The 20,235-nt window shown below is 40.4% G+C and overlaps 1 protein-coding gene across 1 annotated transcript in view; it reads left to right on the plus strand.

The window, feature by feature from the left end:
- The window catches only part of MAP3K5 (mitogen-activated protein kinase kinase kinase 5), a 112,898-nt gene that overhangs the window by 73,646 nt on the left and 19,017 nt on the right, over positions 1-20,235 (plus strand). Inside the window, exons 11-16 of the mRNA XM_086632049.1 lie at positions 121-228; positions 3,540-3,589; positions 8,709-8,804; positions 10,162-10,243; positions 12,668-12,801; positions 19,421-19,548. Coding sequence (XP_086488175.1) covers positions 121-228; positions 3,540-3,589; positions 8,709-8,804; positions 10,162-10,243; positions 12,668-12,801; positions 19,421-19,548 — 598 coding nt within the window. The remainder of the gene's footprint in view (positions 1-120; positions 229-3,539; positions 3,590-8,708; positions 8,805-10,161; positions 10,244-12,667; positions 12,802-19,420; positions 19,549-20,235) is intronic.

Genomic DNA, 20,235 nt, shown 5'->3' on the forward strand with positions numbered 1-20,235 from the left:
TTCTGTTTCTCTTGTTTTTCCTGTTATGGTATGACTACAGAAATAGTTTCAACAAATTTTAATACTGTAAAAAGTTTTACATATTTTGTACTAACTCTTAAAAATTATTTTTTCTACAAGGTTTTAATATTAGAACCAACAAAAATCTACCAGCCTTCGTACCTCTCCATCAACAGTGAAGCTGAGGAGAAGACTGTATCTATCTGGCATGTGCTGCCTGATGACAAGGTATACCATGATATTGTCTGTAGTTGTAACTTTTTTCACAATTTAAGTCTTTGTGGTACATAAGGAATATAACATATAAACAGTTGCCTCTAATGATGGATTCTGCAAAGAAGAAAAGTGTTTTAGTAACACACAGGAATATGCTGTGGACATATGTTGCTGTGCATTTTTTTATTTTTTTATTTTTAATGTGGCATTCTTAATTTTTTCTTTGAGCTTGTCTGTTGTTCAGTGGATCTTTTGTGTCCACCGTTTTTAAAAATAACTTGCATCTTCTTTCAGGTTGTTTTAAACCAGTGTATAATATACAAGAAGTCTGTTGCTTAAGATTTTATAAGTAATTTACAATATACTGCCAACATACAAATAATGTAGCTTAAAATTACTTATATAAACAGAAGTATCTTCTTCCTGTAATTGCAGGATTGCTTGTCAGCTGTGGATTATTTACCTTTAGTAAGAAAACAATAGGGACTGTCTTAAAATAGGAGTGGAATCAATCAAAAGCCAAAAAAGTATTTGGCAGAAGGATAGATAGATGGATAGATAGATGCTCAGAAGGTCTAGAAACTGAAAAAGCTGGGAAGTCCATATGTCAAGGTATGAGATAGCCAGACGTATTTGGAAAGAAGCTTAGAAAATCTGGAGGTGCAAGGGGAGAGGAAAAGCTAGAATGGTTATTGCATTATGGAATGCTGGGGAAGCAAGATGTTGGTGAGAGTGAAGACAGGGAGGACATCATAGAATCTCAGAGGAGGACGAAAACATTGGGGGGGAGTATGTGAAGAGTGAACGGAGGCTGAGTCAGCTGGAGGCACAGCACTGGGATGGTGCACTTTGTAAGAACTGGCACTATTCATTCTTCCCTGGCAGCGTTTTGTTTGCCTGCAGGATGGGACAGTGAAGGCCTGTTTTCCACACAATCCATCCTTCAGCGTTCATGCTTCTAGTCTGCTCAAGGAGAAACATTTCTGTGTGCAGAATCTGTGAGGCCATACTGCTTAGAATTTTTGTTGCGAGTTCATGAGAAAATGTAAATGGACAGTGGCTGAAATAGATATTTAGAGCACAAACTGAAATGTTTGCCTATATCAATGAATTATCATTATGTTATATATGGCGTTACTATACAGCATTCTGTTTTGTAGAATGATGTTACCTTTGCCTTGCAGTTCCCTAATTTTAGCAGCCCTTTCCGTGTGGGGTTAGAGGAATGCAGCAGTGGTGCTTGCAAGTTTGAAATAGAACAGCCTGTCTCTGTTTCACTTGGCTTCTGAATCCGTTTTGAGTTTTGTTTTGGGTGGTTGGGTTGTTTTTTTTTTGCCTAACCGAAGAACAGATGCTGAATTTGGACAGCACGCCTGATATGTTTACTCCAATGTATGCAAAACTTGGCAAGATCATGAGGGATATAACTTTTATATTATTTCATTGCCTGAGAACATCGTGTGGTAAGGAAAAGATGTATGAATCTGCAAGAGATTAGTTGCAAGTAGATGACAGGTAAAACTCACAATACTAAGGCTTCTTGTTAGACTTGAGTGTTTCTGCCTGTCAGGACGTATATTTTAACTTATTTAGATTTTAGATTATTCCCAATAGTGGGAATTGGACAAGTACCAATAGCTAAGCTCTGAAGAGAGTTTCCAAGCGTGGAATATTGGAAAGTGGCAGAGTTTGTACGTGGAGGGAGGAGTAAGAGACAGTGCAAATACACCCTCCTTATTAGCAGAGCGATCGAGTCGGTCATCTTTCTTCATGCAAGAGAACCAGGCAACTCAAATAGTAGTTTCACAAACACTTCGTACTAGTGTCAGCTGGTACCTCCATTTCAAGAGGCAGTCCCACCTTTTCTTAGTATCAGGCTATTCTCCTGTCCCTGTACCCCACTGGAGAAACCCTTCCCCCCATTTAACATGGAAGAAATATTGGAGTTACTGCTTTGTACTTTACAATTATGATAGCGTGAAGCTTGTGCTGCAAGAAAGATGTTTGCTTGTATTTTTGCTATGTTGTGTTAGGCATTTTATATTAGCATCACAACCTTTAATGTGATTTGAGCAGGAAGGAAAGAATTAGAGGAGGAGAAAATTGATGTAGGAAGCCTTAAAGAAAGCCGTTAGAGCTGGGAGAGTAATTTCCTCTGTTGTTTGCTGCACATTGTGCAACTATTTTGGCAGTGGATCTGTTGGGACTTCTGTGTATTTCACTATTGATGAAACGTTCTCTATGTTACACATTCTCATGTCTCTTTTGGAATACATTTGATTATGGTTGTGTTTGACACTATGCTCTGATGCTATAAATTACCTCCCAGCAAGAAATGTCTCTGTGTGCCTTTTAATTGCTCAGGTCACTAAAATGCCAAATGAAATTCAGCTCTAGAAAGCAGAGTTTCTTCAAATATGTTGCTCATTGTGATGGGATCCCAAGGTTGCCAGGACTTTGAGGTGGTGTAGTTCCACCTTTTCCTGAAAGGAGAATATTTTCATAAGATACAAAAGGCTTCTGTTTCCTACAGTAAGGCTGTATTAGAACATAAACATAGAGCAGTACGACTGTCTACAGAGAGAACTCAGTTCTGCTGAATGTAACAAATGTAAATTTAAAAGATCTGAAAATAAGTGAGGTCTGACCCTTCGTGTTTTCATAGGGTGGCTTCTTTCTTCCAACCTTGTTTATTACTCCAGCAACTCTTAGGGGCTTTGGTACATTCTTACTGCTCTCTTCTGGATTCCTAGAGAAATAGTCTCCTTTCTGTTTCTTTGGACACTTGGCCTTCAGACTTGCTCCTTCCCTGGGCATTTCCTCCTATTTCCCAAGAATTTCCCACTTTGCTCTCCGTTGTCAGACTTCCTGCTTGTAGCATGCTCTTCCTGGTCTTCCCATACACTCAGGCATGGAGCGTGCAGAGCAGGCTCTTGTCATTCTCAGAGGTGGAATTTTAAAATTTTTTTTCCCCCACTTTCCAAAGGGTTGCAGGTGGCCTCAAGTTCAGCATGCAGACCAGGCTATACTGCCAACCCTTCTGATCTGCTGTTCTGCATGCTTTCTAAAATAGCATATTGTGTTAGCAGAGTACACAGGGAAGAAACAGAGAAACTTCTATGTAAAACTTCTGTTGCTTTGGTTTTGGGTGAAAAAAAAAAACCCAAAAAGCCCTGAAAAATAACTGTTAAAATTTAATAGGCTGTTATGATTCAAATGTTTCTCTTTTCATCTCTTGAGTTTCAGGCTAGAAGATATGCCTACTGGTGCTTCATTCGTAAAAAGGAATGTTTTATTTATTTGTTTTCTTCTGCGTGTTACAGAAAGGTATCCACGAGTGGAACTTCAGTGCTGCTTCTATCAGGGGAGTAAGGTAAGTTGTCTCCCTTCCATATTTTGAAACGAAAAGAGGAATTGAATAAGTATTACATTAAGCTGCTGCTGTGGACCTTGGTGGAGTAACAGACACAGAATTGGAAGAGAGCATTGCAGGAGCCCCAGGAGTTTTACTCTGGATTCAGAAATGACCTCTTGCAGAGTTCATATGTAAAAATTAGCAAACATAGCCTGTTGAATTAAAGAACTATTTCCTAAAAGTTGATAATCACTTTATGCTAATTAAGATTGAATTAAAATAACTGTCAATGTTTTGTATCATTTTACCTGCGTTGTGTCGCAGCCAGGAGCTGCTCAGTGCACAGAATTTGTAAGCCAGGGAGTAACATGTGGATGCGGAGCGTGAGGATGTGAGGAAGTGACAAGATCAGAGTGTCTTGCAGTGTCCTAGTTGCTTACCTGTTGTTGGGTTTTGGTGTGAACGTGTATGTTTGAGAGTTTTTTGATTCTATGTCTGTTTATGAGTATGGCAGCAAAACTTTTGGAGAAGGCCCGTAAGGAGAGGAGTCTGTTGCTGCAGTGATAGCTAGACCACAGACTGAAAATTTGAAATTGAGAGAACAGAAAAGGGAGTTAATAGAAGAAGGAGGAAGGGAAAAAAAAAAACCCAAAAATAACCACAAATCCTAACCTCCCAAAGATTAAAAGAGAATGATGTTACATGTTCAAGGCTACTTTTTCTTCAATATGCTCCCCTCTTTGGGAGATAATAATGAAGGAGGAAATTTTGCCATCTCTTTGCTTGATTTCAACGAGATGTTTTCTGTCTACTAGAGAGATGACTTCTAGGGAGAATTCTTTACTGGACTGTGTGCCATACTGTCTGTAACGAACAGCTGAATCTAGCTAGTGCGTCTGCTCTGCTAGCCCAGGTTGAATGTAGTTTGGCAGGGTCCAGCCTTGCAATTTCTATCTTCTGATAATAAGAAAGTGGTGTCCTACCACTGCTGAGACCTCTTTGGATCAGTTCTTTGTCATAGTCTCTTTTTTTTTTTCTTCCCCCCCTCCTAGGATTTATCTATACTTTGGCATCCTGCAGCTTTCCACTTCGGTGTTTGCTTTTAGTGTAATTTCAAAAAAACAAGAAGTTCAGAACTCTTACTTTTTTTTGAATAGTCATTGCTCTGTTCTAATAATAACTGTTCCATACGCACAAAGCTGTTGCTATGTCTGCAGTGTGTTATTGCACAGATGGATGATTCTTTTTCCTTCCAAAAAGTAACTTAAAAAACCAAACTATCAGTAGGCACAGAAATTCAATCCTGTGGGATTCAGTTTATTTTAGGCAAAAATTGCAATGATATGCTTAGTTCAGTCTGGTTTGGGTTTTGGCTACAGTATGTTTTTGTGTGCTTCTAAAAAAAGAAAAAGTATGGTCTTTTTTTTTTTTTTTTCCCTTCCCCTCCCCCTTATTGGGAGACAGTACAGTTTCTGGTATATCCTCCTGCATTTGTTATTTAAACTGTCAATTGTTATTTAATTTGTCAATTGAGTTTTTCAATCTGTTCATCTGAACAGATGTCCAAAATGACTTTACAGTGAGCCAAGAGTCGCTGTGAATTCTTAGAAAACTCTCTGGCTGACTCCATGAGGAGCTGCAGGGGGAAATCTTTATCTTATGCAATTATAAAACTGAATAAGCCTTTTCTTCTTATTTTCTTTTTTTTTTTTTTTATTTTTTTTCTTCCAAATACATGCAAGCTTCTGATCACTTAATTTTTTCAGTGATTAATTTTTTCCTGGTTTTATGAAGGCAGGTATTCTTTGGAGTGGGACAGCCTTCAGAACCAGGCTTGCTTCTAATCTATTTTTGTATCCAGACTATTTCTGGCTCTCTTGAAGCTCCTAGACCTAAAGCAGTCTAGGAAGGGGGAGTTCCCAGCTTTATGAAGATTCTCAACCTTTCTAAACCAGTAAGAGCCGGCTTTAGAGATGCAGCCTTAAGTACAAGGCAGGTCTTTGTAGCTCTTGGAGGCTTATTCAGCAAAGACCTCCATAAATATTTACTGCCTTACATAAGGAGACAGCAGGTCTGAAGAGACATCTGGCATTGAAATGGCTACTGTTTTTAGTAAATACTTCAAGGAAGTAACTGAGGGGTCACTTCTTCTGTGTGCTGTGTATCAGCCGGTGTAATCAGCGTCGTATTTCATGAGTAATAGAGTTCAGCTCTCAAGAATTGCAAAGGGACTTGGAAAGTATATAAAGCTCTCTGAGCAGCATCGTGCTAAAGCACACTCTTTATGCAGGCAGTCATAGTAATTGGGTTTTTATCTTAACAAACTCCTTGATTAGCGGTTCATGCGCCGATGTAAATAACTCTGCGTTTGTCAGATGCCTTCTTGACCTCTTTAACAGAAGTGGTTATTATTGAATCAGGCCAAAAAGTACTCTTAAAGGCTTCATCAGAGCTTTTGGAACGTGGCTGCTACCCCAAGGTGCTTTGCATCTTAGGTTATCTGGAAAAGTCTCTGGTGTTCTGCAAAGCTGATATCATATGAGCAAGAAGATATCATCTTGATTTTTCTAATTTGAAAATCATAGAATCATAGAATGGTTAGGGTTGGAAGGGACCTTAAAGATCATCTAGTTCCAACCCCCCTGCCATGGGCAGGGAAACCCACCACTACACCAGGTCGCCCAAAGCCTCATCCAACCTGGCCTTGAACACTTCCAGGGATGGGGCATCCACAACTGCTCTGGACAAGTTATTTTTTTTTTAAATAAAAAATGAGGTAGCAGACTGAAGTTGCTAAGTACAAGTTGGCTTTGTCTCAGTGCTTGGGCTAAGCCTTGGGTTATGAAATAACTGCTACTTGTGTCATTTCTGCGGGAGAGTGCCTCAGAGGTCATGCTGATGAATGCAGTGTTAGAAACAGTGAAAAATCTGGATTCAGATCCGCATCCAGTTTTCTTCGTAGCTTCAGAATTGACAACAAGGATCTTCATCTTCCATCCCAAGTTCTCAAAGCTTGGGATCTCGTCGGACTACTTAATTATGACAATGAGAGGTGTCTATACTGCTGTACTTCGAGGAAACAGACAAAAATTCCACCGAGCTGCTTTTCGGTGGTTGCTGCCAGTTTATCTGCTGCTTCATCTGGAAGTGTTAGTAAGCAGTAGTCACAGCATTTCAGTATTTCCCATTGACTAAGGGGAGTTCTGGACACACACGAGCTGGGCACGCTGCATTGTGCTTCCGTATTTTCTTCGGAGTTTCACAAACTCAGCCCCTGTTCTGCTGTTGTAGAAGTCAGTGGGTACTACGTGTGCTTGGAAACTGTCAGAATGAGGTGTTTCCTGAGCAAATTATCCTGCCTCTTTTTATAACTTGGTATTTTTCAGTCTTCATTTTTTTCACTTTAACAGCTTTTTTTTTCAGAGAGGGGAAGCAATGTATAAGCAATGTAAATGCTCACTTAAAGGCCTTAAATATTTATGAATTTGCCTGCCCTCTGTGTACACTCCACATTCTTACCCTTTTACTCACTGCTGTGTCAGTGGCTTCTGTGCACATCAGGTTTAAACTGGCAATTTAATCAGTAAAATGTTTAAACGTGCATGGAACTTGAAATAAACGAGTAATTCTGTTAATATCAGTTACTCCATAGCTGGAGAGTTTACCTATATGTTTGAAAAACTTGAATCAAAAGTTAGTTTATGAACTGGGGACAGTGACTGTCTTCCCAGATGTGTACATTACTTAACACTTATTTTTAGGTTAGGAAAAATTACTAAATGAGTCACTGCACCCAAAGACAAATATTCCTATAATGCAGCCTACTCTTCTCAGAAGTACCTTTATGAAAGGCAGGCCCCCCCCCAGCTTGTCTAAAGAACCATTTGTTTATCAAAAGTTACAGGGCTCTACAATAGAGGAATCATAAAAGGTAGCAAGGAGCAGACAACCTTAGACACCTATTAAAGGCTGAAAATTACAAGTATTTCCTGATATTTAAAGAAAAAATATTATGTTAATCAAATCATCGATCCTTTCGCACAGCATAGAATACTGTTCTACTTTATTGTGCTATAAATTAATTAAAAACACAACTATCTTGATCCAGCTAAAATAGGTTGATTTCACTAAGACTGTGGATTTCATCCAGTGTCTTAAGAATGTTGATAAGGAGATTTAATTTTTGTCTTGGTTTCTTGAATACTGCGTTATATTCCCTTATAACACCTCTAGCCATCTTTATTTTATTCCTTTTTCTAAAATAGTAAAAATCAATTATACTGCATCAGCTTGACACCTGGCACTCAACATGTGACAAAGTTACAGAAAGAGCTATTTTAAATAATGTGTAATGTTTTCTATAAGGAACACATTAATGACATGTATATGAAACAATTCTGGTGAATGAATATCTTTGCAAGAGCTGCAACCCATTTGGGGTAGAAAACTGACAACTGTAGCAGAGTTTGCATCTCTTTTGCTCTTCTGTTGAGACATCTATTTATCCATAACAAAGTGGTGTATGTATTTCCTCGTTATCTTTGTTTTCCTGTTATGGCAGAGAAAACCAAAATTGAAGAAAGGCATGGGTGGGGAAGGGTTGTAATGTCATTCACCTCGTTTTTTGATGCTGACTTAATTTAAAAATATTTTTTCCAACATAGTATCTATGTACCAATTCACAAGGAACCAATCAGAAATTTTTGTGTTCAGGATTCAGCTGTGGCTGACTTCTAGAGTGGAAAGAACTCATAATTTGGGTTCAAAGTCCAGCTTTCTAATGTGATCCTGAAAGGATGTTTCATCCTGGCTGCAGGAGTGGGAATTAAAGGCTTTATCTAAATGCACTGAAGACAAAAATTACTCAGATCAATGGAAATAATCCTATTAACTTCTTCGCTCCTACTCTTTCTTGGGCAGTATGTGGACTAGGGGGCAAGCAGAACGATAGCAAACAGCAGAATGTAAACTTTGGAGGATACGAGAGTGTAATTTTACAATAAGGAAAAACTGTGACTGCTTAGATTTAATCTGGTGCTTTCCCACATTGAATGGGTTGATCTGTATGGTTGGACATAGCTGGTAGAAGTCTAAATGCATCTTTCCAGTAACACATTCTGCTTGGCTGTTCTTTCAGCATTTCGAAGTTTGAAGAACGATGCTGTTTCCTGTATGTGCTGCACAACTCAGATGACTTTCAGATCTATTTCTGCACAGAACTTCATTGCAGAAGGTGTGTCACACTTGTTACTTCAGGAAGGAAACAACCTGTGATGGGGTAGATGGTCTCTGCATGCACAACAGGGACTGACTGTTTCAGAACTACGGTGAAAGTTGATCTGAACATCCTCAGTTATCACCATCTTTCATGTGAAATCTTAGTGCTACAGCACCCAGGAGATCTATGAGGTTTGAAGGGTCAAAGTGCAAGCTCAGACAAACATTAGAAACAAATCTGATTACAAAATTAATTATTTTTTTTACACACTTTGTGGTTTTATTTTTCTAATCATATTAAGTTTTACTGTAAATGTTTGTTGTCCCCAATCCAACAAGGCATTCTAAACTTAAAATGGACTTTCTGAAGTGGGAGCATTTTGGGCAACAGTGAGGTCTGGTCAAGATTTCTTTTGTTACTGTATCTGAAAATTTGTTTATGATTATGAGAAAGCACACTTTACATCAGCATCATGTAAACATAAAGAAGATTGTACCAGTATCCCCACAGGAAACTTGGCAAGGGTTAGTTGCACAAAATTAGGAGTGTCTCAGTTTCTCTAAGCTGTGTTTCTGCTCAATAAGCTTGATGGCTGTGGTCTTGAATTGATCCAGAAGGCATTCCCAGAGGAAATTTCATGTGTGTCTGCGCTGAAAAAGGCTGCAACTTTACCAAAGATCACAGTGCTACTCCATATTAATGTAGCCACCTTCACTGTGGCCACCTTCCAGCCCAATCCCTAGCTCGTCCTCTCATCCGTTCTAGTTCATACAGGTTGTTTTACCATATTCATTCCTTTTCATATCTGAGCACTTAAGATGAGTGATACCTTAGCATGACATGGTATTTGTATTTGCATTCTTTGAAAGGGGTAAAAGTCATATGTAATAGTATGGTTTTTTTGTGTGTTTTTTTTTTTAATGGCAAAATAGACTCCCTTTTCATTCAAGCAAAAACTTCAAGCTAGCCTTCCAGCACTGCAATAACCCCTCCAAATGTAGGCGAAGCTCTAGGCACTTCTCATGATGCTTTGATGCTTTCATTGGACATGAAGATACGGTGGTATAGGATGAGAATTTCACCTGATGCATAAATCTTGAAATCTGAATTCCATTAATAATTTCTGACATCATGGATGTCTGGCACATATAAAAGGAGTATGCAAAAGAAGTAGGAAAACTGCAAATTTTGACTGTTAATTCTCAATGTAAACAAAAATACTTTTTTTTCTGACAAACAGGCTTTTACTCTGAGCTGATACTTTCTATACTTGAATCCTCTTTTGGTTCATTCATTACTTTAGAGAGAAGGGTTCTCTTTGTCCCCATCCTGTCTCAAGCATGTATTTGCTTTTCTTTTTGTCTTTTAACAGGTTTTTTGACATGGTGAACAGTATCACTGATGAAATAGGGAAGACTACAGAGGAAGGGGAATGTGATGGAGACTCCCTAGAGGTATTTTTGCTTCCCTCACCCCCTCCCACCCCACACATCCTCCTGGCATACAAAGAATTTTGGGCTTCTTGCATAGCATTTCACTGAAGGGAGTAAATTACTCACTCATTCTCTGGAAGAAGCTAGACAAGTTACTGTTTAAAAAATTTTACCCTCTACTGTTTAGAAATCAGTGATTCTTTGTAATCATCCGCATGTGGTTTTTGTAACCAGCTTAGCTAAATCTTTTGTATTTCAGTTAGCATACCCGCTTGAGGAGGTACTCAATTCTGGAATGAGGAGGTACTCAATTCTGGAATTCTCCAGCCATGCTTATTACAGAGTGACTCTTGTAACAGTTACTTCAGAGTGTAATCATAGTCAGGCAGCATTAGCAACTGTTTGCATTTTAAAGACTGTTTGTTTCATGCATCAGTGGAATTGCATACACGTACATTAGTGGCAGGTCCTCTGTCTGCACAGCGAGTAAGGATGTAATTGTAGTGGGGAAGGCTTGTCCTTGCTGGTTGCTGTCTGTTGGCAAGCACGGCAATGAATGGCAGATTCAAATCAGATGATGATGTTGATGTTTATCCTGGGCTTCATCTAAAGCAGCATGGGCAGGGAGGTGATTCTGCCCCTCTGCTCTACTCTTGTGAGACCCCACCTGGAATACTGTGTACTTAAAGGGGGCCTACAGGAAAGCTGGAGAGGGACTTTTTACAAGGGGGTGTAGTGATAGGACAAGGGGAAGTGGCTTTAAACTGAAAGAGGGAAGATTTAGATTTAGAGATAAGGAAGAATTTTTTCACTCGGAGGATGGTGAGGCACTGGAACAGGTTGCCCAGAGAAGTTGTAGATGCCCCATCCCTGGAAGTGTTCAAGGCCAGGCTAGATGAGGCTTTGAGCAACCTGGTGTAGTGGAGGGTGTCCCTGCCCATGGCAGGGGGGTTGGAACTAGATGATCTTTGAGGTCCCTTCCAACCCAAACATTCTATGATTCTATGCTGCTGGAAGTCTCTTCATACCCTTGGCCCACTAACTCACACTGAAGCTTAGGATGCCCTACTTCTGCTCCCACCCCTGTTAGCTGAGTTATAGCTTGCCTGGGCACGCCGTTACACTCTGTATTCTCACCTTGGGTTTCTATCTGAGCATACACATAGTTGAAAAGTGAGTACAGGGCCATTGGGCGCAATGCCCAATGCTTAGGGTGTTTAGCTGTCTTTAAGCACCCAGTGCTTAGGGTGTTTAGGCTGTCTTTTAGGTGGCAGGGAATGGGATAGAATATCTAAGCCCATGTTCTATCACATGAAAATCTGGTGTCCCGAAGTTCTAGAGACATCCAGAACTGAGAAAGTCAGTACTGGATAATGAATACAGACAGCCCTCTGTTCCAGTTTCGATGTTGGCGTTTTATAATACACACGAAATCGGAGATGAGACAAAGAAACCACTAGAGTGACTTGTGGGATGGAAAAATATCTTATAATGAGAACCTTAGGGTGCCTAATTTGTTTATTTTAGAAAAAAGAAAAGCAGTGGGTGAGTTGATTACAGTGGGTAAGTATTTTTGCAGGGAGAATTACTATGTGCTAATAGTCTTTTTAATCAATTGAAGAAAATTGTAATGAAAACTAGTGACACCAAAGGATTAAGACGCATGACTTTACCATGAGAATACTTAATTGTTGAAACGAAGCACTAAAAGTAGTAGTGGATTCTCCGATTTATTAAAAAGATGGCAGTCTTTATCTGGAGGAAAAGAAAAAATACTTTCTCTAGGCATAAGCTACTGGACTTAGCATGGGAGTGGGCATGTGAAATTACATGTCTGTGTTGCATAAGAGGACGGATCAGATAATCTGTCTAATGACCATGGCTGGACCGACCTTAAACTCTTTGAAATTCAAATTCAGCTGAAACTCTGCCGAGCACACTGCAATCCTGACTAACCTCCATTGGGACACTCTGCTGGCTGCCTTGGCACTGGTAAAATTGAGGTTGTGCTGTTTTTGGATGATGTGGTCAGGTCAGGAGAGCACCTGGAACAAATGAAGTGTATCCTGCCTTGCTTGCTGTGTCTGTGTGGGAGCTGGTGTTCTCAGTTTGGCACAGAGGGCCCTCTGTCGTCTTCTCCTGTTTTTACAGCACCTGCCAGCAGAATTGCAGATGCTGTTGAGTAAGGCAGGCAGCTGTAACCACACAAACCAGCTTAGCTTTATGCACTTACCTGAAATGGATTGGAAACCAGTGCTTCCTGTACAGTCAGTGCTGAAATATAGGCATGTCTGCACAGTATCAGAATTGTCATCTTGAAGTGTTTTTCTTTCCTTCTCCATGGTCTGCAGAAAGCAACTAGCATCTTAGATGCCTTAGTGATGAGTGTCAGATGGAATAAATCCTATCCCTCTGTTTCATTTCATGTTGTTGCTTGCTTTGCAGTATGATTATGAATATGATGAAAATGGCGAGCGAGTTATTCTGGGGAAAGGAACTTATGGCATTGTGTATGCAGGACGAGATCTGAGCAACCAAGTCAGAATTGCTATTAAAGAAATCCCAGAGAGAGACAGCAGGTATGGTAACTGTGGCTGATTCCAAATTCTGTGCATTACATAATTTCACCAGTTAACGTGATCAACCATTTCGCTGATCAAGGAGTATCTCTTCTACAAAGCTGCCAATAAATTACCTGTCTGTGGTATGTTACAGTGTTCCCTGTCTTTGTAACTAGATGTTTCCGAGTTGCAGAATACATTACGATCACAACTGAGAATTTAGATATTTACTGATTTTGATACTAGTAGTTTATAATACTTTCTCTTTGCAAAAGAAATATTGCTCAAGTACAGAATCACTCGAACACTTAGTGATAAGCCCTATCTACTTAGACATGCTCAGACATGTCCTTAAAAGAACTATGGAAATTCATGTTTTGCAGAGTCCTTCAAAATTCTGTGCCTGAATTGTTGATCAAGACGTTTTCCTTTCCTGTTTGTGCGTCATTTATTATGAAGCCCCTTAACATTAGAATAAATTGTATGGAATGATCTTTTTGTATATGTTTTTTTTAAAGTAGAGTCTGTTCATATAAGCATTGCTCTCCCATTTATAAATGTTGTGGTGTAAGGACCAGACACTTGTTGTCCTTTGTACTTATATATCTGGAGGCTTGCAGTGTATCCTGAATGTATTTAGAATACATAGCTTTCCACAAATATTGTGATAAAAGCAATAGCAAGTCTAACAGGAAGATTTTTCAAATGAAACTGGCTGTATTAAACTGTCCAGTTATTCCTATTCTTAAATTCTACATTAGCCTTTGTTTTTTGTAGTCACGTGTTGTGCAAGCTGCTGCTTAACAACTGACTTGAGTGCCTGGATCTTTAAAGTGCTTCTCAGACAGGCTGTAAAATATTATCACAGACGGTAACTCAGGCTTATGTTCAGGAAAGCTAGGAAAAGTAGGAAATAGTCATTGCCGTGGTTGGTAACGGAAAGATAAATCCCTCCTTTCCCAATGGTTAAAGAAACAATTTTTTTTTTTTTTTTTTTTTGTAAATGAGGCTTTTCTGATAAAGACACAACACTGCTTGGTAGCAGGTGAAATTGCATACTAAATGAATGTAGGCAAAATATCGAATGTACCAACTGCTGAATTTTTATCCATCGTTTCAGTTGGAAATGGAATCTGTATTTCCAAGTTTCTTGTCTTCTTTTGCCTGTTTGGCTTTTTTGGTTTACTGCTATGATCTAATGGATAGCTTGTCCTTCAGCAGGATTTCCCATATTCTGGCATACTGCATTTCCTCTGCAGGAGGAAATAACTGTATCCTTGTCTGTGCAGTGTTCGATCTCCAGCTGGTATCAGGAAGGAAGCAGGCTTCACCTGCCTCTACATAGCAGTCATCTCAGAGAGTGTGCAAATATTCAAAACAGTAGATACAAGAGGCTGTTATAACCCCCCACAGTGGCTGTGATTCTTCTCACTTTTATCTAGAATGTATGTCCCTGGGGCTAAATCCACCAGTTTTGGAAAAGAAGCGTTATTCTCTACAACCTGTCCAGCATCAAGTGCTGCTATTTAAATTGTGTGGGAGCCTATGTGTTGACAGGGCAGTGTGTGACAACTCTTACAAAGTTTTCTTTGTGTAATTTACACACTGGAAGGTCAGTAATGCCACCTGGTGTCCTAGCTCAGTTTCTTTTTCATGCGTCTCTTGTTGGGCCTTCCTTCAGTTGGTTGTTCTTTTCTTTGATGTTAAAAAAAAGGAATCCTTCTAAATATTTTTGAATCCATGTATATATTGGCTGTTCAATATGGATATGTGTGTGGTCTAATAATTTTTCCATACTCATAAGGTTTTAAAGATACCAGAATTCAGATTATGGAAAGGAGAATCCTTTCATCCTCTATTTTTACTGTAGATTTAACTTCAAGATGTGTTATAACTTCTGAGAAAATATGGCCTCATTACATAGAACAATCTCTTGACTCAAAATAGAGTTACAAGTTTTGTATGGGCTAAGAAGAAATTTGTTGTTTGTAACAACTGTGGTTAATAGAAAAATAACCTGAATAGAGCAGTAATTACTTTAAAGGGGGAAAAAAAGAAATCCAGATTTTTTTTCTCCAATACAAATTTTCAAAGAATTTTCAATGGAAAAGGTTCCACATTCAATGTGCAAAGCATACTGGAAAAGGGATTATTAAGAAGCTGTGAGTCTTTCCATCTAGACTTTCAAAAATATTTACAGGCTTCCAGGACAAATTTCAAGTATTATTCTTTTAATGGCAAAGTAAGAAAAATTTATCAATTCATTTATGATTAATTATAACCTAATCTTTTAGCCCTTTGAAAGAAATCTATAGGAAGAAAGGGATTAATCTCTGAAGTTAATTCTTACCATTTTCAAAGTAGAAATGACCATCTTTTGAATTCGTAAGTTCTGAGTCGGAGCGTGGCCAGAAATGCAATGATTTCTGTGCAAAAAGCAGTGAGTCTTCGATACTGCTATATGTTAAATATAAACCACTGAATAATTTACTTAATTGTCAGGAAATGTTAGACTATGGAGACACATTCTGAAAGAAAAGGAAACGTTCCTACAAAGCTGTTGCCTTTGAATGCATTTCCAGTACTACAAAATAGTACCAGTGGCCATATCAACTTTCCAAGTCGAAGTAAAATCATGTTAGGCAGATAATAAGATCTAGCTTACTAAGACTTTGAATTTTTCTTTCTTTAACATTTCAATTTACCTAATGACTAAGTTCTAAAAATAAGAAATGCTTCATCCCACTGGAGAATTTTCTGATGGCTTTCTTTTATTTGCTAAATTATTTTAGTTGCTCAAGACTCAATTAACTGCAGTTTAAAAGTGCAGGGGGAAGAATTATAATGGCCTTCCTGTTGCTGCTTTGAATGACTATCCCATTAGTAGAGCTCAGGAATATAATCTCTGATTTTGTGTTTCTGAATGACTAACAGTGTAGTCAGAATGTTTATAGTCATGTGTGGAGAGGCAAGCCAAAACTCAAATTAGTTTTTAGTAAATAGACTGGAAGTTGCATAATCACACTTTTCATTAACCAAGTACTTTCCTTGTTTTCTGCAAGTTGTTTTCCAGAGGGATTTTCAGATGCCCACTTTTGTTTTTTCTTTTCCATCCTCTTGTTTAAGAGTTCAGCCTCCACTCATACCTTGATGCTATTGCTAGGGTGAGCTGATAACTTACCTGCCCCAAAAGCGAGTGGAGCTCACAGGCACTTTTCCCCTAACAGCTTCAATTGCATTCGTGCTCTTGATTGCATCCCTGGCACTGGCACTCCTCTGGGTCCAGGGAGAGCCAGCTCCTGGACTGGCAGCGGAAGGAAGCTACCCTTCTTCCCAATAAATAAAAGAAAAATTAAAGTATTCTGCCAGTTCATTAGGGGATGAGAATGTACCAGTGTTGATGCGAAGTCTATGCTGAGACCAACCTCCTGAAGGTGAAGGTGGCAGCAAAACTATTCCTTTTGGTGGCAAGGAGCTGCAAGGTTGAGTTGGCAGTTATTTTTCGTACTCCCTCGGTATAAGCATCTGAATATGTCTTCTGCTCGCTCAAGACTGCAGCTCCTTCTCACATCTGGACTGACAGAAGGAGGTCCGTGTCCTTCATCTATTTCAGCCACCCTGCAAGTCTAACTGCAGATGTTAGTGCTTTAGTGAAAACAGCCAGCAGACTCTCAGCATATTGTCCACGTTTTGCCAGAAAATACACAGAATCTGGCAGCTGACCTGCTTCCAGCTTACCTGTGGTTGGAAGAAGAATGTTAGGGCCGGCCCTGGGAGTGCATCAGCTGCTGAGCTCTGGTGTGTTCCACGTTGGAGAAGGATCTGGACTCTGGAAACCTTCTTGGCAAAAAGACTGCTGAAAAGCTTACATAGCTGAAAAATGTTTTACCTTGGACTAAATTACATGTGATGAAATTGTTTTGATCAATTGTTCTGAATATCTCCTCATGAAAGGATTCCTCTTTTCTTACTCTGATAGCTATTTGGATACTCTTGCTTTCAGATAAGACTCTTACTTTAATTAATTAAAATTTAAATGGTAATTTGTCGTCTTTATTGATTTTAATGGTATACTAACCTTCTGGTTTACTAGTTCACTTTGACACTAGTCTGAATCCAGCCACTTGCCCAACTGTTTATGGTCTTCAAATTAGGCTGGAGTTCAATTTCCACAAATTTTGTTTTACTCAGTCTATCTATGTACATCACTACCCTGGACTTCAGGAGAGCAGACTTTGGCCTCTTCAGGGATCTGCTTGGTAGAGTACCATGGGATGAAGCTCTGGAAGGAAGAAGGGCCCAAGAAATCGAGTTAATATTTAAGGATCACCTCCTCCAAGCTCAGAAGCAGTGTATCCCAACAAAGGGGAAGTTGGGCAAAACCACCAGGAGGCCTGCATGGATGAACAAGCAACTCCTGGACCAACTCAAACACAAAAAGGAAGCCTACAGAGGGTGGAAGAAAGGGCAGGTAGCCTGGGAGGAATACAGAGAAATTGTCTGAGCAACCAGGGATCAGGATATGAAAGCTAAAGCCCTGATAGAGTTAAATCTGGCCAGGGACATTAAGGGCAACAAGAAAAGCTGCTATAGGTCCCTCAGTGATAAAAGGAGGACTAGTGAAAAGGTGGGCACTCTCCAGAAGGAAACGGGAGACCTGGTTACCCAGGATATGGAGAAGGCTGAGGTATTCAATGACAACTTTGCCTCAATCTTCACTGGCAAGAGCTCCAGCTGCACAGCTCAAGTCGCAGAAGGCAAAGGCAGGGACTGGGAGAATGAAGAACCGCCCACTGTAGGAGAAGATCAGGTTCGAGACCGTCTAAGGAATGTGAAGGAGCACAAGTCCATGTGACCTGATGAGATGCAACTGCAGGTCCTGAGGGAACCGGCAGATGAAGTTGCTAAGCCGTTATCCATCATATTTGAAAAGTTGTGGCAGTCTGGTGAAGTTCCCACTGACTGGAAAAAGGGAAACATAGCCCCCATCTTTAAAAAGGGCAAAAAGGAAGACCCAGGGAACTACAGGCCAGTCAGTCTCACCTCTGTGCCCGGCAAGATCATGGAGCAGATCCTCCTGGCAACTATGCTAAGGCACATGGAAAATAAGGAGGTGATTGGTGACAGTCAACATGGCTTCACTAAGGGCAAATCCTGCCTGCCTAATTTGGTGGTCTATGATGAGGTTACAGCATTGATGGATAGGGGAAGAGCAACTGACATCGTCTACTTGGACTTGTCCAAAGTATCTGACATTGTCCTGTGTGACATCCTTGTCTCTAAATTGTAGAGACATGGTTTTGATGGATAGACCACTCGGTGAATAAGGAATTGGCTGGATGGTCACACTAAAGAGTTGCAGTCAATGGCTCGATGTCCAATTGGAGACAGTGACAAGTGGTATCCCTCAGGAGTCAGTACTGGAGCCGGTTCTGTTTAACATCTTTGTTGGAGACATGAACAGTGGGATCGAGTGCACCCTCAGCAAGTTTGCAGATGACACCAAGCTGTGTGGTGTTGTGGACACGCTGGAGGGAAGGGATGCCATCCAGAGGGACCTTGACAGGCTGGAGAGATGGGCCTGTGAGAACCTCATGAAGTTCAACAAGGCCAAGTGCAAGGTCCTGCACGTAGGTCGAGGCAATCCTATGCACAAACATAGGCTGTGCACAGAATGGATTGAGAACAGCCCTGAGGAGAGGGACTTGGGGGTGTTGCTTGATGCCAAGCTCAACATGAGCCAGCAATGTGCTCTTGCAGCCCAGGAAGTCAACCATATCCTGAGCTGCATCCAAAGAAGTGTGGCCAGCAGGTTGAGGGAGGTGATTCGGCCCCTCTACTCTGCTCTTGTGAGACCCCACCTGGAATACTGCATTCAGCTCTGGAGTCCCCAACACAAGAAGGACATGGAGCTGCTGGAGAAGGTCCAGAGGAGGGCCACAAAGATGATCCGAGGGCTGGAGCACCTCTGCTATGAAGACAGGTTGAGAGAGTTGAGTTGGGGCTGTTCAGCCTGGAGAAGAGAAGGCTCCGGGGAGACCTTCTAGCAGCCCTCAGTAACCGAAGGGGGCCTAGAAGAAAGTGGAGGGACTTTTTTACAAGGGTGTGTAGTGATAGGACAAGGGGCAATGGCTTTAAACTGAAAGAGGGGAGATTTAGATTGGATATAAGGAGGAAATTTTTCACTCAGAGAGTGGTGAGGCACTGGAACAGGTTGCCCAGAGAAGTTGTGGATGCCCCATCCCTGGAAGTGTTCAAGGCCAGGTTGGATGAGGCTTTGGGCAACCTGGTGTAGTGGAGGGTGTCCCTGCCCATGGCAGGGGGGTTGGAAGTAGATGATCTTTGAGGTCCCTTCCAACCCAAACCATTCTATGATTCTGTGATTTATAACATTTTATGTGTGTATGTATACACAATATTATATATATATTTTATATATGTTATGTGTATTTATATAATATTGCTTATCTTTTAGTATGTTGTGGACACAACTGCTGTTGTTATATGCGTCTAACACTTAGTCATTTTCAGTGTAAACATGTTTCATGGTACTCAAATAGAACTTCAGGTACTACAGTAAACAAAAGACTTTCTTGCTGAAGATCAATTTTATATAAACTGCTTCTTTTCTTTCCAGGTACTCCCAGCCTCTGCATGAAGAAATAGCTTTGCATAAGCATCTCAAACATAAGAACATTGTCCAGTATTTAGGTTCTCTTAGTGAGAACGGCTTCATTAAGATATTCATGGAACAGGTGCCAGGTGGTAAGTTGTGGGGGAAGCTGGTTTGGTGGTTGAGTGGTTTGTTTTTTAGCATTTTAAAAGGATAAAAAGCTATAGTAGTTCAACAAGATACATTTCATGCAAATGTAATATTCTTTAATATCTCTTTCTGAAATTAATGGGGAAAACTGTGTCTTCGAAGTGCTTGAGTCCCTCGTTCGGTGTTTAGGTAGAATGTGCTACAGATAGAGCTCGGATCACTGCTGTGGCAGGTGAGCTCCTTTCACCTGCACATCAGAGATGGCCTGCGTCCATCCTACTGGAAAGACTGTAGCTGGTCTCAGATGGCCGAGGCCTCCTCAGGTACCTGACCTGAGAAAAGACTCAAGAAAATGATGGTTGGTGATAGTTGCTTCTGTTTGAGACCAAAGAACTCACAGCAGCCAGACACAACAAACGTCGTGTTTGAGCTTAGCATTTTGAGAAACTGTGGAGTGGGTGTATGTACAGACACATGCGTGTGCACATCCACCCTTTTTCACTCTTACAACATTCTTCTGGGAAAACTTCTCTCCAGGCATAGGAGACAGGTGAGCACGCTGATTAAATGGGTTCTGATCTGCCTGCTTGAGGAAGCATGTGCTGCTTTGCTGCAGCTGAGGCCAGTGGAGATACTGAGGCTCTTTTTAATTATTCAGGCTGTTGATGATGCAAGTAAGCGTTCTCCTG

The sequence above is a fragment of the Tauraco erythrolophus genome, chromosome 2 (genome assembly GCF_009769465.1).
Source record: "Tauraco erythrolophus isolate bTauEry1 chromosome 2, bTauEry1.pri, whole genome shotgun sequence".
Taxonomy (NCBI): domain Eukaryota; kingdom Metazoa; phylum Chordata; class Aves; order Musophagiformes; family Musophagidae; genus Tauraco; species Tauraco erythrolophus.